We start from the raw sequence: 15422 nt of genomic DNA on the forward strand, positions 1-15422 counted from the left end.
GCTCCATGGCAAGTTTGACATCAGTCATTTGTTCTGAACAAAATATATGAATGTGTATGTAAATATCCTTTAAATTAAATGTGCTCTAAAAAATTATCAAGAAAATAATACATTTGTACAACATTATTGTGGACTTTTAAAACAAAATGAATCACACCACCTACCTTTGGAGCATACGTAGCACAAGCATCCACTTCACATAATCCCTGTGATGTATCATTAGTGTGAATAGGTGTTAATGGAGGCTAAATCAACATGAAATAGCCTGATATCTGTTTAGCTGCAGGAACTTAGCTAATCACTTCTGTGTTTTATGTTAATTGTATAGATTACCAGATGTGATTCATTTCATGTCGATGAACTGTTTTAGTTTTTTGCACATTATAACCCATCTTCACTATTTTGAATGCCGTCGCAACCAAGTTTCCCTGTCAGTAAACACACTCAGAAATCTAGTTTGCTTCGTTCCTCCTTGGGTAAATGAGCTCTTTTCTCTGGGTTAGATGTCCTGAGGCAGCCACTTGGCAGAGGGTGAAAGAAATGGCAAAAAGGCATCAACACAAGTGGGACATGGGAGCAGATGGGACACTGATTGCAGTGTTGTTTACAGCTGTTGAGGTCCTTGCACATTGCTATATAGAGGTCAGAAACTATGTCTGTCTACCACATGATACAGCAATGCCACGGATGTGTGCAGGCATCTCCAAAGCAAATATCCCTGTCAGTAAAACACACTTATAAGGAAAACTAGCATGGTAACTTGTATATTCCCCCCCCCCCCAGAAATGTGCTTGTTTTGGGCGGCTGTTTTGGTCAGACAGTACAAGATTTATTATTTTTTCAAAGTGCTCCTCTGAAAAACATGGAGTCTGCACCTGCTTACACTTTTGATGCTCCCAGAAAGTGTGAAAGAAATAAAAAGGACAACAGAGAGTGAGAAAGTGAGAGCAACTGGAAGGAAAGCCATCCAACACAAAGGTCTTTGACGATCGTTAACATTTCTTTATGTTCGCATTGAATCACTTTATATGGTTTTACCAGGGACGTTGTCTATTCAGAAATGCTCCATCAGGGTTCTGACTATAGTCTGTATCTCAAGCCATAATAGCCCAGAGCGGCATTTGAAATATATCCAAAGTAATCAACCTTTTGCAAAGGCACCTCAGAAGCACACATTTCAACAGCACAGTGTAATCTAATATATTGGGTGGCATCAACTTTCTTTGCACAGACATTAGTTTCATAGAGAATGGAGTATTTGCATGGCAAGATGATGTAAGTTTTAAGCAATAAAAATGCTATATACCTCTCATTTCCATTACCCTAATCGACATACTGTTGGAAAAATGTGAGCTTCATGGTCAAAAAGAAGCTTTTCTGATTTATGTTGTCATTTTTGGCATTATGTACTTTGTGTTAATTTCAGTGATGTTAAAGAAATATGTAATTCTCTGAGGGGAGACTGTGCCGTCTATTTCTAATAACGCATGACTAAAATGTATGTGCGGCTTGATCGAAAGCCTGTCACAAATTTCTTTCACAAATTTTTGTAATTGTAAATATTTTTTTTCCTGTAAATCGTGAAATAAGACTGATTTAAAAACAATTTAAAAATGATTAACAACACAGCACAAATAATATATATCCCCATGCTGAACCGCACGTATGAGCAGTACTCATCTTTGCACAGTGTGCAGACTGTAGTGTAGTGATTTGTGGCTCCTACAAACTAAAGAACATAAAAGCGGGGAACAGACATAAAGCACTATGTGTGAGAAGAATAGAAAACTTAAAAGGTTTCATTAACTGAGGGAAAGAGTGTGTGCGATTTTTGTCCACTACACCCTCTGTTTCTTCATTGGAAATCTTTCAATAGAGTTCATGCCAACCACAATGACTGTCATGGCTGTGAGACATGAAGCGCTTGTTTTTGGTGTAAAATTATCTTCTTTTTTTTATCTTGGAAAAAGGAATGACAGGAACAGCATGAGAGACTTTCACCTAGGAAATTACGGGTTAATGTCCCCTGTATTTTCTTTATTTTCAGTTCTGTGTGGTATCATCACTTTTTTTACATTACTTTTACATTTACTTTCATTTTTTTAAATTTAATTTTGTTTTCAGTTGCTTTTAACTTTTGTTTTTCCTGGCTCATTGATCTAAGGGCAATACTAAGGGCCCAGACGAAGGAAATTTCACAAATTTTTGTAATGTTTGGAATTAAGAAAAAATTTATTCAGGCTTCCATTTTTCATTTTGCTAGGTTGCTAGAGTGATCTCTTCCCCACCGTGTTGCCTAAAATGTAAACATCTAAAAGTTTTACTGCCTTGAAAGTGTTACACTGTGTGGACCGACATAGTTGGTGCTGTTCTACAGAAATGAGCCCAGTTTAACATTTTGCTGGTAGACTGGGCTATAAATGCATTCCAGTAGTTAATGTATTTTTTAAAAATGAAAACATTTTTATTATTCCCAACCCCTCCCTCTCCATCTAATCTCAACTGTCTCTTGTTTAGTCTTGGTTCTTCCTCCATTAAAAAAAACCCAAACCTTTTCTTAATATATGTGTTTTTAATCAAACAACAAAAAAAAGGAAACAGTGTTTTTGTATTGTTGGACATAAGCTTTGAAACCACTGAGGTCCATAACCTCTGGGATTGTCAGTGGAGAAAGGCAGTCAGCACTGTTTCCATGGGGGTGTAATAATCATACGGCTTAATAATGGCATATTGCTTTGATTATGGTACGCTGGCCAATGTGGGTGTGTTATGTAATGCCTACAAATTCAGTCCAAACATACAGTATTTCCATGTTTGGGGTTTGAGGTTTGTGCGCATGTGTGTGTGTGTATTCTTATTGGTGCTTTGAGATGCATAGCCATTGAGGCCATAATTTAGTCCATTATGTCCTCTGGTTTGCAGTCGTAGCCCGAGGCCTCTGGCACTGAACGTTGTGTCATTTGCTACCAACTGGGTTTTTGATGAGAGTGTGTGACCTAGACGCCTCATCCCTCACCACTGTCTCATTCCTTTTATTTACATCTGTCTTTAGCATTCTAATTACTCTCTTTATTGCTTTAGCCTGGAGGAATCTGTTATACTGGAGAAAAAAAGGACTAAGGACACTGGAGTTTTAACCAATAATAAAGCAGCATAACTCCCATTACCCATAGGCAAAGATTGGGCCTGTGAGGCTCTTATTTTATGGGCTTTGGGCAAGATACCCACAGACAGTATTCTCATTCCAGGATGTATATTGGAAGGATCTATTTGCTTTTCTGATTTGTGAATATCAAAGCAATTTTAATTTCGGAATCATGCATGGTGAAAAGGAAACGCTTTTTTTCCTGAAAATAAAAAGGTTTATAGATTTTTTTTTTTTTATGGTGATGCCATCAGACTGAAAAAAGATCATTCATTTGACTTGTGCATTTATAGATTTGCCAAAATTTAAATGAAGGGATGATCATTTGAAACATATCAGGCTGTGGAACATGGTGCGGTTTGTATTTTTGCTTCCACCCAGGAAGAGTACCACGCAGAGTACACACGCTGCACACTGTCTAATCTTTATTTTTAGACAATAGGAATTTAAAAAACAAAAACTTTTAAATTTTCCGTCCCTTCCCACCAAATTTTATGAAATAGCATCGAGTGCAGGCACAGCAGTCTTTAATGAGCTCTCAACTTTAAAGACTTGAAGGATATTAACAAGCTGCTTGACAAATGGTGCTTAGAAGCACATTAAAGACGCAGCTAATGGTGCGCATAATGACGGCTAATTTTCGATCAGATATAAATTAGAGCCCCCAACAGTTATTTGCCTTAAGGACTTTATGTAAATGATTCTGTTCTGTATAAACTGAAAACTGAGAGTGAGTGAGTGAATGAGTGAGAGAGGGAGAAAGGGAGAGAGAGAGACTAACACTCCTTGTGGGTATGATTAATAGATCTGCAACAGAGCACGGCTGTCAAAGCCCAATGAACACACATCCACTAGACAGCTCTACCACCTTCTCATTAAGGTCCAGTCTCTAAGCGGTCTACAACTTACTCATTCAGAACACCAAAACAGCCTCTGAGAACAAGGAAGTGTAAAACTCAGTGGTCGCAAGGAAGGAAGACCAAGCAAAAGGGAACGCTAGGAGGAGGCCTGCCGGTCCATAAACATGTATACACATCCAGTGTTGTTAAATATTTGATAGCTGAAGGCACTTTATGGCATCAATTTATATGTTAGGTCATAATACATAACAGTATGATGACTTGATGTGCCTGAAATTAAATGATGAACCCATTTGGTTAATAGCTCTTATATTCATGCACAATATGGCGAATCTGCAGATTGAAATCTAGCAGTCTGAGGTCAACGGTCTTAGTATATGGTTTTGTATTGTTACTGCATGAGCAGGGGTTGTACACAATTTATGTAAACTGGACCTGGTACAATGAATTTAATTATTTTACTATCTTTTCTATTTGCATTGAAAATGTAATAAGAACAATGTTGACACAATGATTTTAATGCTGACATTAATATAAAAATATGGATGAGTAATTTTTATATACCATGATGAGAGCTTGATTTTTGTTATTTTTAATTTTTCAGTTTAGCCCTTCAGAGAAGAACCATTGTATCATTTCTAAAATATGCTTCATATCATCACATGACTCCACACTCCTGTCACACACCCTTATGAACTGGATTTTTCTGTGACACATAACACAGAGAGTTCAGGTTTTACCACATTTCCACAGCATTGTGTACCTTTGTGATATAAATTCACGGAGCGGTACGTGAACTACACTTTACAAAAATCTGAAAATCAATATGTTCAAGGATCAGTGAAGATGATATCGGGATTACAAAGCCTTAATTGAATATTGCTTCAAAAGTAACTAATGAGGATTTTTTTTAATATTGTTTAATGTTTAATATATACCAAAAATATAATTCTTTGGTATATATTTTTACACATAGTCAAGTCGATTTCACTAAAATGATGTGTTTAAAATGTTCAAATATATTTTCCCACCAAGTAGCTTTTTATAGCCTCCACTGACGTTACAGTTAATTACTATTCCAGATTTTGCACCTGCACGCCCCTAGCGGTACGAAGCTGTATTGCAAAATGCATGTGGATATTTTTTTTATGACGTAATGGTGAACTTTATTACAACAAGAGATTAATTTGTACCACAGCAGGCTCTGGATCCTAATAGGAAGACTTTTCTATTGAGGATATAATTAATTATTTATTGTTATCTATATTGACAAACCCTGCTCACATCCAAATGCTAAATTTATTTAACACATATAATCTGTCCTTCATAAAGTCTAAAACATGCTCACCATGTTGGAGATAACTGTATTGAAAGAGTCTAAGTGGGGGGTAGACATTATTCCCCCTCAAGCGAAAGCATTCAAATATTCATTTAGTTTCATGAGGAAAAAATAAAATTCACAAAACTGCACCAGCCTGACAAACAATGAAGGCAAAGAAAGAAATCTTTTTTTTTCCTTAAAAGAATAAAAGAAAGTTTATTGTTTTCATTTACAAATGTAGGGGAGATGTGAAAACGCTCTGGGGGGTGGGAAGGTAGGAACTTGGTTTAGCATCCCAAATCATTGTTTTGGTGTTAGCCAAATGTCAGGGGTGACTGTGGCTTCTCAACACCCACCCTCTAATCATGCCCCTGAGCTATTTTAGTTGAAGGCTATGAATGTTTCCTATGCTATTAAATTAACGGGGATTTTCTTTCTGTTTTTTTTATTTTATTTAAAAAAAAACTATTTTTCCCCTCACAGAAATTGTAATTTATAATTTCTTGCTATGCTACGGTTTTAATTTGCCACTCTTGTTATTGCTCCCGGTTTAGAAATCATCACCTTTCCTTTTATTTCGTTCATCAAAAAATATGAATGACTTCAAATAAAGGTACGAGTTTAAATGCAGCAGCGTCATACATTTTTAATGAAGAGCGTATTCTTGACGCATGTGCGGATAGCGAGTCTTCGTTTCTGGTTAGATTTCAAAATAAAGGCTATGCAGCGCGGGCCTTTTCTGAAAGTGTTCGGGTTTAAAAGGCAAACGTTTTGGCTTCACTTTTTACCACCACACTGGAAAATAAAAATCCTATTTCATGATTATTTACTAAGAAATAAACATTTTATCAGCTTCAAGTTTACAATTTCAGTAAAGTGGATGCTTGCCTAACAATCTAGCCTTACCCATCTGACGAACAACACAGCGTTTAAAGACGTGATGATTTCGGAGTGTGCACGTGGATTTGGGTTGTACGTGCACGTGCGTTAGCTAGTGTATTAGAGAGCGAGAGAGACAGCGAGAGAGAGAGAAGGGCTATGTTTCACTGGCACACAGAGTGTGGATTTCCCTCCTTTGCATGCCATCCCAGATCAGAAAGTATCCCACCAACCTCCTCCAGCCATCCAGTGCTACTCCATCGATTAGATTCTGGGGAACACTTAACAAACTAATGACTATTGATGGCTGATTAATATTGCATCAACAACAACTGATTGGCGACACTATCAAATAGCGTGTGCCGCTTCGCATTCAAGCGGCCATCTGACGGGGCTTTTGTACAGTATTTTGGAGGCGTGGAGCAGCCAACAGATGATAAATACGGGATTGCGTGTTGCGCGGCGCGTTCACTTTATGGCTCACAGTTCGTCTAATTCGAGAGCAGTCGCGTCTTTGAAGGCAGACACTTGGCGTAAATGTACAGTTAAAATATTCTACTCTCAGGTCCCCGGGCGGAGCTCCGACAGTCCCTGGCTTCATTAAAATTTCATCAGTATCCCTGTGAAAGAGGGGGGAACTGTTCTGGGGAAAGAGAAAAATAAAACAGAGGGCGTAATTATAACAAAAGGAAACAGCGCTGCCCTTTTCGTTTTGTAGAAGGCTCCCACGGTGTCTTTCTTACGCGTGTGCTTCAATGTATGGAGCCCGTGCAGCGTGGTCTGAGCAGACGTGTCTGTGACTTTAAGGTAAATTGTTTTGGCTCAAATGTTTATTATATATATATATCGCCTTTATGTCTAAGAAGAAAAGAAAAAAACAGACCTTCGATTTTCTTCTTTGTGCTTGGGCCTTTTCTTTATGTGTGTGTGCGTATTTTTTCGGTGCTGGGGTCACATTGATTCGCTATCAAAGAATCCAGATCGATTTTCGCCCAATATGTTTAAACCAAACAGGCGATAGCCGTCTGGTTAAGAAGCTGCCCGCTGCCTGCCCGTCTGTCTGTCTGTCTGTCTTCCTGTGCAGAGCTGCAGCAGCGAAGCTCACTGCATAAAGTTAATTTCAATTCCCGATGAGACACTCACTCGGCAGCCCTCCCTGACCAGCGGTAATTAACAGGGATGGCTAATGACTGCTTAACTCGCTCTTCATAATTATCTGGTTTTCATAATTCGATGTGTAATTTAATAATTCGCTCTTATTAACGTATTAAGTGAATGGCTCGTTTAGGGGAAATTAGAAGCACTCACCAGGAGCATCTTTTAATTGATGAACCATCACCGCTGTCTCATTAATAGGGTCGTTTTGATACCCTTAATATGTCACGAGGGTGGCGCTTCAGCATATTTGGTTTATGGATGAGTTTTCTTTTTTTAATGAAGGCGCTGCTTTACAGATAGGACTAATTTTAATGAGGTGTGTAAATACAGACGAACGGTACACTCCTCACATTTAAATTAATTAAGATATTAGTGGATCTTTTATGTCATTTACACGAAATATTGTTTGACACTCTTTGGAAATACTGCATGTGTAAAATAATATTTTTTAAATCTATAAAAATATGTTGAGAATCACCTGATGTAATTTTTCTAAAGCAGATTTAAAGTATTTAAAAAGTCATCTCGTTTCATCCTGGGTTTTTTGTTTTGTTTTACTGTTATAATGAGTTTGAAGTGATCCAGAAACAATCCCATGAAAATGCATTCCACGTGATGTAAATAATTGGTGTAAAGGTGGATGACAGGTCTCAGAAATGCTAATATTTGGCTCCTCCGGCCTGTCAGGGATCTGTCCATGGTGCTGAAACGCTTGCTCAGCGCTCAGCAAACCAGCAGACCAGTAAGCCCCGAAGACCCCCCACAAAACAACAACAACAAAATATGTGGACATCACATCACCCTCCTCTTCCTCATATCTAACGATAACTACGAACCAAAGGTTGTGCTTCAAAGCCTGTGTGCCCGCATGCACGAGCGAAGCATGTTGGAGTGTGTATTTAAATAGAGTCGGGCACGTTGGCAGGCGAGCTGTTTTTCTGGCGGGCTGACATCTGGCAAGTCTGCGCTCCAGGGACCCATCTAGCTCTCCACAGACCCCCTGATTAGGCTCTAATAGAATATTAGCATTTGCTCTCAGGTAAGGCAACAGTGAGCTACATAAGCTGGCAGCACGTCAGTGGAGACGCCACGTGTGTCTTTAACGTTGATGGAATAGAGGGGAAGTGGTTCCTGTAGGGCCTGCTTTATGTCTAGGCCTGGAGGAGGGTGGCGAAACCAGAAAGGCAAGACGAAGAAGAAGCAGAAGAAGAAGAAAAGCAATTTCACATTTTAATTTTTGGTATTCATCTCATGCTCTTATATTGCCCGGATAAGCCAGAGAACAGATTGGGTATAGGGAGTGGGGTTGGTGGTTATGCCTTGCTCATAAGGACTGTGACAGTCCACATGTTGTGTTATAAATAAAACAACCTGGGCACATTTTGGTACCAACAAGTCATGTCATTTTTTTTTAAAAGAGAGAGGTATTTGAAGTAAAAATACTCCAATAACGTCTGCTCTATCCACCAGCCATCTCTAAAAAAAAAAAGAAGAAGAAGAAGAAAAAAAAGAGCTGCGTAGCCCACAGCTAAACCGTTTCCCTCCTCCTCATCAATAAATAAATAGATGAATAAATAAAAGAATATTAATATGTCTGGGAGAGCCACTTTGCACAGTGTAGTCATGGAAAAACGTCCGATTAAATGTTAAAGTTTGTTCTTTAATGAAACACATATTGCAGTTCAATAAATTAATTAATTAAAATTACATGGATGTAATAAATTAATAGAATTATTTAACCAGGGAACCAAAAGCAACATACATTACAGAAATAAGTTACCTCAGCTAAACAGCAATACAGCAAAAACCTGTACGGATATATTTATGTGCATCGACTGGTTCCAATGAAATATTTACATTGTACACGTATACTTCCATGAAGCTGTTTCTTTTTCTCTTCAAGAAAAACAAAAACAAAAAAACAAAAACAAAACATTACTTAAACAAGGTGATTTAACAAGCAACGACTCCATAACGATGCGCGTATATTTATACAAATAAATAGCAGGAGCGGGGGGGAAAACATACATAAAATAATATAAAAACAGAATACTATCTCATATATATCTCGATTGTACCATCTCAGACGTTAAAAGTCGCAAAAACAATTTTGTGACCGTACGTTTTACAGTCGTTTCCCTTTAAACCAGAACAACACGCTTAACTTGCTGTCAGAATTTGATTTTCTCAAGCAAAACGAGGAGGAGGAGGAGAAGGGGGTGGGGTGGTAGTGTGGGGGTGGGTGGGTGGGGGGAAATCCCAATAAATATATAATGAAGTAAACATGACCTCACTCAATAAATACTTCATAAGACACCGGCCCACGCTGGATTGTAAACTTATTGTAGCCGGCGACAAATCAAATTTTCTTTTAAATAGCGAAAAAATCTGTAGAAGCCACCCTGTTTTGATAATCCCACATGAGGCATAATAATAATAATAATAATAATAATAATAATAATAATAATAATAATAATTAGAATAATATTAACCTTAACTTAATCCAAACCCAGGGTATCTTGAAAAATAGATCCCCGACTTTGAGCACATGTGGTAACAAAAATAAGTGGAATTAATAACACATTTAGACACAAAATGAAGTGTGTGTGTGTGTGTGTGTGTGTGTGTGTGTGTGTGTGTGTGTGTGTGTGTGTGTGTGTGTGAGAGAGAGAGAGACAAGGAAGTTATTCATTTACACAAGGATATTTGGCAGTAATCTAATATTAGCTTAAAAGAACAAGTGGTGTGTGGTCCTCTTAATCCCCCTCATGGACCCTGAATAAATGTCAGACTGCACTGTCATGAACTTGGAGGGGGGTGGGGGGATATAGCTTATCCTATAAGCCAAAAATATAAACACCAATATTCACCAACCAAGTGCTTTGAGTAAAATGGCCCCGCTATTTTCACTTTGAGGGTGGGGAAGGTGGGAGTTCTAACCCAAACTATAGTCACCATTTGAAATGAATTATAAATACAAATTAAAGCGTAGAGTCCTGTAAGTCATACTGCGTTGGCATTGAAAAGGTGAAGCATAGTAAGTGTGGAAACAGTGGTCTTACTTGCTCTGTCAAACGACGCTTTACTTGACTCCACATCTTCCTCTCAGCGAGTAAAAGACGTGACTGGATCTGTTTTTTCTTTCTCTCTCTCTCTCTCTCTCTCTCTCTCTCTCTCTCTCTCGCTCTCTCTCTCTCGAGTTTTTTCTCTCTTTTTCTTTTTTGTCAGTCATTGTTCGATTTCAGGATTTTTTTTTCAAAGTTCAAAGCACAAAGTCATCGATGATTGAAAAAAACGTGTGAGATAGGAAATATGATACAAATCATCTCTAAACAGTTCCAAGTCTTTTTGAGGGTGGTGGGTTTTTTTTTTTCAGACGCATGCAGAGTACTTCATTCGTTTCTGTTTCTGTCGCTGGTTGCAAAACCAGACCCGCACCACGTTCTTTTTCAGGTCCAGCTTTTCTGCGATTGCTGCGATTTTCTCCGAGGAGGGACGCGGCTGAATGGCAAAATAGGCCTCCAGCGATCTCTTCTCCGGTGCGGCTATTGACGTGCGCTTCCTCTTTTTCTCCGCGCCGTTGAACAACTCGGGTTTATTAAGTTTCTCCCTGTGTGATTTCTCGGCTTCTTCTAGCCACGCTTGCAGGATGGGCTTCAAAGCGATCATGTTGTTATGTGAGAGCGTGAGGGACTCGAATCGGCAGATGGTGCTTTGGCTGAGGGAGCCCACCCCAGGAATCTTCAGACTGGCTAAAGCTGCCCCTACATCCGCCTGGGTAACCCCGAGTTTGATCCGTCTCTGCTTAAACCTCTCCGCGAAGGCTTCCAAGTCCCTTGGATCGGCGTCCACGTCGTTCATGCCCATGTGCGGCGGTAGCCCGTGGGCATGAGCCATGTTGATAGCTGCCTGGTGCATGTGGTTCATGCCCGCCATGTGGGCAGGGTGCGCAGGCGTGGAAACCACCGAGCCATCGGGTCCTGCCATGGCTCCTAGTGCCAGTCCAGGGGTGATGTGATCCAGCAGGTCCCCCTCCAGTGCCTGGTGAGGCTGGTGGTGATGGTGGTGGTGGTGGTGATGGTGGCCAGCCAGGGCGGATGGATGAGAGATAGGCACCGAGGAGGAAGAGGAGGAAGACGACGTGCAGGGGAGCGTGTTCATGGTGTGGTAGGTTGCGTCCGGCTTGAAGGGACTGTGATGTGGTGGGTGGTGGTGGCTCTTGGTCTGCGAGACTATATCCACCGCCGCTAGAGCTTCAGCCCGGGCCAATAAACTCTCATCCAAGCCTCCGAATATATTGCTCTGCAATTGCAAATAGAATGCACACATAACTGTCAGCAGGGAATTCTCCCTCCACTCCTCGGTTTAAAACATTTCCAGAATGTGAAAAAAAGAAATCCTAAAAAAGGAGGGAGCACACAAAACAAGACACATGCAACATCCCAGGTCATAAAAATTAATACGAAAGGCAAAGCCGACTGAATACATAAGTTGAGCAGAGAGGAGGAAAAAAAATATGGAGGTGTTGGGTGATTTGCTGTGCAGACATGAAAAAAACATCAAGCAACGAAAAAAAAAGTGGGCTGTCAAAATGTGCCTTTAAGCAGTGATTATGCAGAATACATACCGGTGGGGTTGGGAGACAGGCTCTGCGCATCGCCTCCGAGCTGCTGCTGCTGCCGCTGCTGCTGATGATGGTGCTGCTGTGTCGGGAGGATGAGCAGGAGGACGAAGGTGCATTGGAAGTCAGAGTGGAGGACGAGGAGGAATGCAACGAGTACTTGGGTTCGGGCAAGCTGGCGTGGGCCATGGCAAAAGGCTGCTTGCTGTTCAGAGACATCATCATCATATTTGCGGGCGTCCAAGCCTCGGCAAGTTCCTTTTAATAAGTTAAGACTCCGCCTCCTCTGGTCGGGAGTTGAAGCCCAATTGCTTCGCAGGAATCTCAAGTCACTGTCGAATAAAGTGTCGGCTGAAGACGGTCGTCCAACACTGAATCACATCTATTTATTATTGCGCGCGGAGGTAACGGAGAGGCGTCTCGTCTTTTTGTGGCGAATGAGATATCACAGACGCCAACAAACCATGCAGCCGAGCGCCGATGATACCTCTTCCCGTTGTGGACTTGTGGCGTAATGGTTCAAAAACACTTTGTGCCTTTTCTCCTTCAGCTTGCCCCCCACCTTCACAACTACACAATATGTTTTCTTTGTTGTTGTTGTTGTGTGCCTTGGATTATTTTTGGCAGAGCTCCTCATCAACGACGCCAGCAAGAAAAAAAAGTTTCTCTCCGTCTCTTAGGATTTCCAAAAATACTTCAAGTTTGAAAACTGTTGCCGTTCTCGTTGACCTGTTTATTTTTTCCCCTCAAAAGTTTCCGTCTTGATATGACCGTAAGTGAGAAGTAATGGCGATGACAGTCTCTGTATTGTACCTCTTCGACTACGTTGAATGCTGCGGGGACCCGAACTGCCTCTGCTCTGAGGCGAAGGGCAGACTGAGTCTCTCTCCGCCTCTCTCTCTCTCTCTCTCTCTCTCTCTTACACACACACGCGCACACACACCCTCTCCCTTCTCTCTCTACAGCGCTCTCAGTGTCTCACTCACTCACACACTCGCACACACACACACACCCTTTTGAGCGCACCTGAAAAAAAAAACCCTTTCATGATTTATTATTCTTCATTAGCCACACCACCACCACCACCACCACCACAGCCGCCGCCGCTGGGGACTCTGCGCATGGGCAGTCTGCAACAAGGCATTTATTTCAAATGAATCTACTTCATCACCAACACCACCAACACCTCGTTACCAACACCGTGTCCAATAAAAGTCGGAATCCCGGTTTGTTGTAACAGAAAATATTTATATATTTTTAAAATCTTGAATTAAAAAAATTACATGGAAATATTGAACGCGGAGGGAGCAATGGGAGTAAATTATCACGACGGACAGGGACAGCTCCCCTTTACACAAGTTTTTCCGCTATAGTAAAGGGGAAAAAACTGATTACTACGATAACTAAAGGTTGCACAGAGTTTTGAAACAGGAATGGCAAGTGACTCGATTACTATCTTAGCATCCAAAGTAAAAATCATATGAAATTATACTAAATATATAACCATATTTTGTAATCTTGAAAAAAAAGAAAATACCTGAAGAATCACGAATTGTACCTAATGAATTTTTTTTGTTATTCCTCTACGTTGGAATCTATGCGTAAAGGCTGCACGTTAATGAATGACAATAAAAGTGGATTTTTCCTTTTAAAGTAATGAACACCGTTAAATTGTAAATCCACACACTTGTCATGGCAGCCTATTATCTTATCTCTTTGCTAATTACACCACATTATCGGTAACGTAATTAAAACGTTTAATCACGTTGTAATTAACAAGGGGTGCCTAATTTATTTAATATGGCTCCGTCTATAGAAACAGCTAATTGTTTTCCAAGTAGCCTAAGCTAAAGGAGAGTGGAAATATTCAATCGTTATATATATATATATATATATATATATATATATATATATATATATATATATATATATATATATATATATAAAGATTGAATATTTCCACTCTCCTTTAGCTTAGGCTATATATATATATATATATATATATATATATATATATATAAAAATCTGTGTTTAGACAGAGATAGACAGAGACACTCGGCCTTACACCTGTCACACTTCTTGTGACAGGTGTAAGGCGATGATGTGTTTGAAAAGATCACTCATCTCCTTAAATGTGTTACTAATATCAAATGTTCGGGATTCCACATTTAATCACTTCCTTTTTCAAAGAACATTAAGTCTGTTCTCATTCTTATAATTAAAGTCTACATCTCGCCGCTCTGCTTTGTGTCTGCAGCTTCATTTTTTAAAAATACAGATATTACAGCCGCGATTAAAAACGCGCTTTCCTGAATACAGCGTGTGTCTTTGCAAGCGACTCGATGCCATGTTCGCTGTTTTTTTTTCTAATGCGCACATACGTTTAATATGTCCCCATGGCTGCCACAACAAGCCTGTTGGTGTTGCTGCACACTGCAAGAGAGCCATCCAGCTGCAGAAATATGTTGTTCCCCAGCGGGACAACAGGCGCTGCTGGAGCCACCTCCAGACTTCGGGAGACAGAGATCAGGCTCGGGAGACATCAATGAGCAATCAGTGTCTGCTCACATACACCGACAGACTGATTTATGATGAAACTTTAAAGAAATCATTTATATTTCACCACCTCTAAATCGGTGTATGAAAATTTCATCCACAATGAAACACACAAAAAAGTATATCTTAAGTCAAATAAATCAGCCCCAGCTTCTCCCAAGCAATTGACTTTGAAGTGCACTTTCAACACTTTCGCGAGTGTGTTCACATACCTAAGGCTTTTACTTCCTTTGCCAACAGCTTTCTCACGTTTGAGGGAGGACACAGTGTCAGAATGTTTAACAGAATTACCTTTGAAGGGTCTGTCATGGCAAACAGAAACACAATTAAGCTGCGATTCCACATATTTCCCCCCTTTTCTTTTTAAAGCTGTTATATTTGTTTTACTGTATTGGTTTAACGTATTACTGTTTTGCTTTTTTTTATTTATAGAATTTTTAATTATAAACAACACATTATGTGCAGCATTTCAATTTTTATCTTTAATCATTCATCAACAATAAATAAATTATTACATCTAACTCACGACAATATTTTATTAAAGAAAATAAAATGCATTAATCAGAATAGCATTTCTGATTTTTTCAATTTTATTTTTACACTGTGAAAATATTTTGATGTGTAAATATGAGTTTTTTCAACATTTTCATATAGTTAGCCAAATGCTCCTCCAGTTTTAAATAGTTTTCCCTCCATTTATATCATCACACTGATACAGTAATTTGAGGCAATGTTGCTATTAGGGAAAAAAACACATAGTTGTTTAAGTTGCACATACCTTGCCTTTAAAAACATATAGCCTCAGTGTAATTGTGCAAAAAAAGAAAAAAGAAAAAAAGATTTCTAGCACTTCAAGGATCTTTGCTACATACATATATAAAT

At 39.5% G+C, this 15422-nt stretch overlaps 1 protein-coding gene across 1 annotated transcript; it reads right to left on the reverse strand.

Moving 5' to 3' along the window:
- Positions 1-10520: 10520 nt before the first annotated feature.
- Positions 10521-12998, reverse strand: pou4f2 (POU class 4 homeobox 2). The gene is made up of 2 exons (XM_085459012.1): positions 11991-12998; positions 10521-11665 (listed from the first exon to the last, which is right to left on the reverse strand). The coding sequence occupies exons 1-2, from the start codon at positions 12210-12212 to the stop codon at positions 10736-10738; spliced, it is 1152 nt and encodes a 383-aa protein (XP_085315138.1). The 5' UTR covers positions 12213-12998; the 3' UTR covers positions 10521-10735.
- Between the last annotated feature and the right edge of the window lie 2424 nt (positions 12999-15422).

Source organism: Copadichromis virginalis, linkage group LG6 (assembly GCF_057382275.1).
Source record: "Copadichromis virginalis isolate Kocher_CV1m ecotype Utaka linkage group LG6, C_Virginalis_male_GT1.1, whole genome shotgun sequence".
NCBI classification, from domain to species: Eukaryota; Metazoa; Chordata; class Actinopteri; order Cichliformes; family Cichlidae; genus Copadichromis; species Copadichromis virginalis.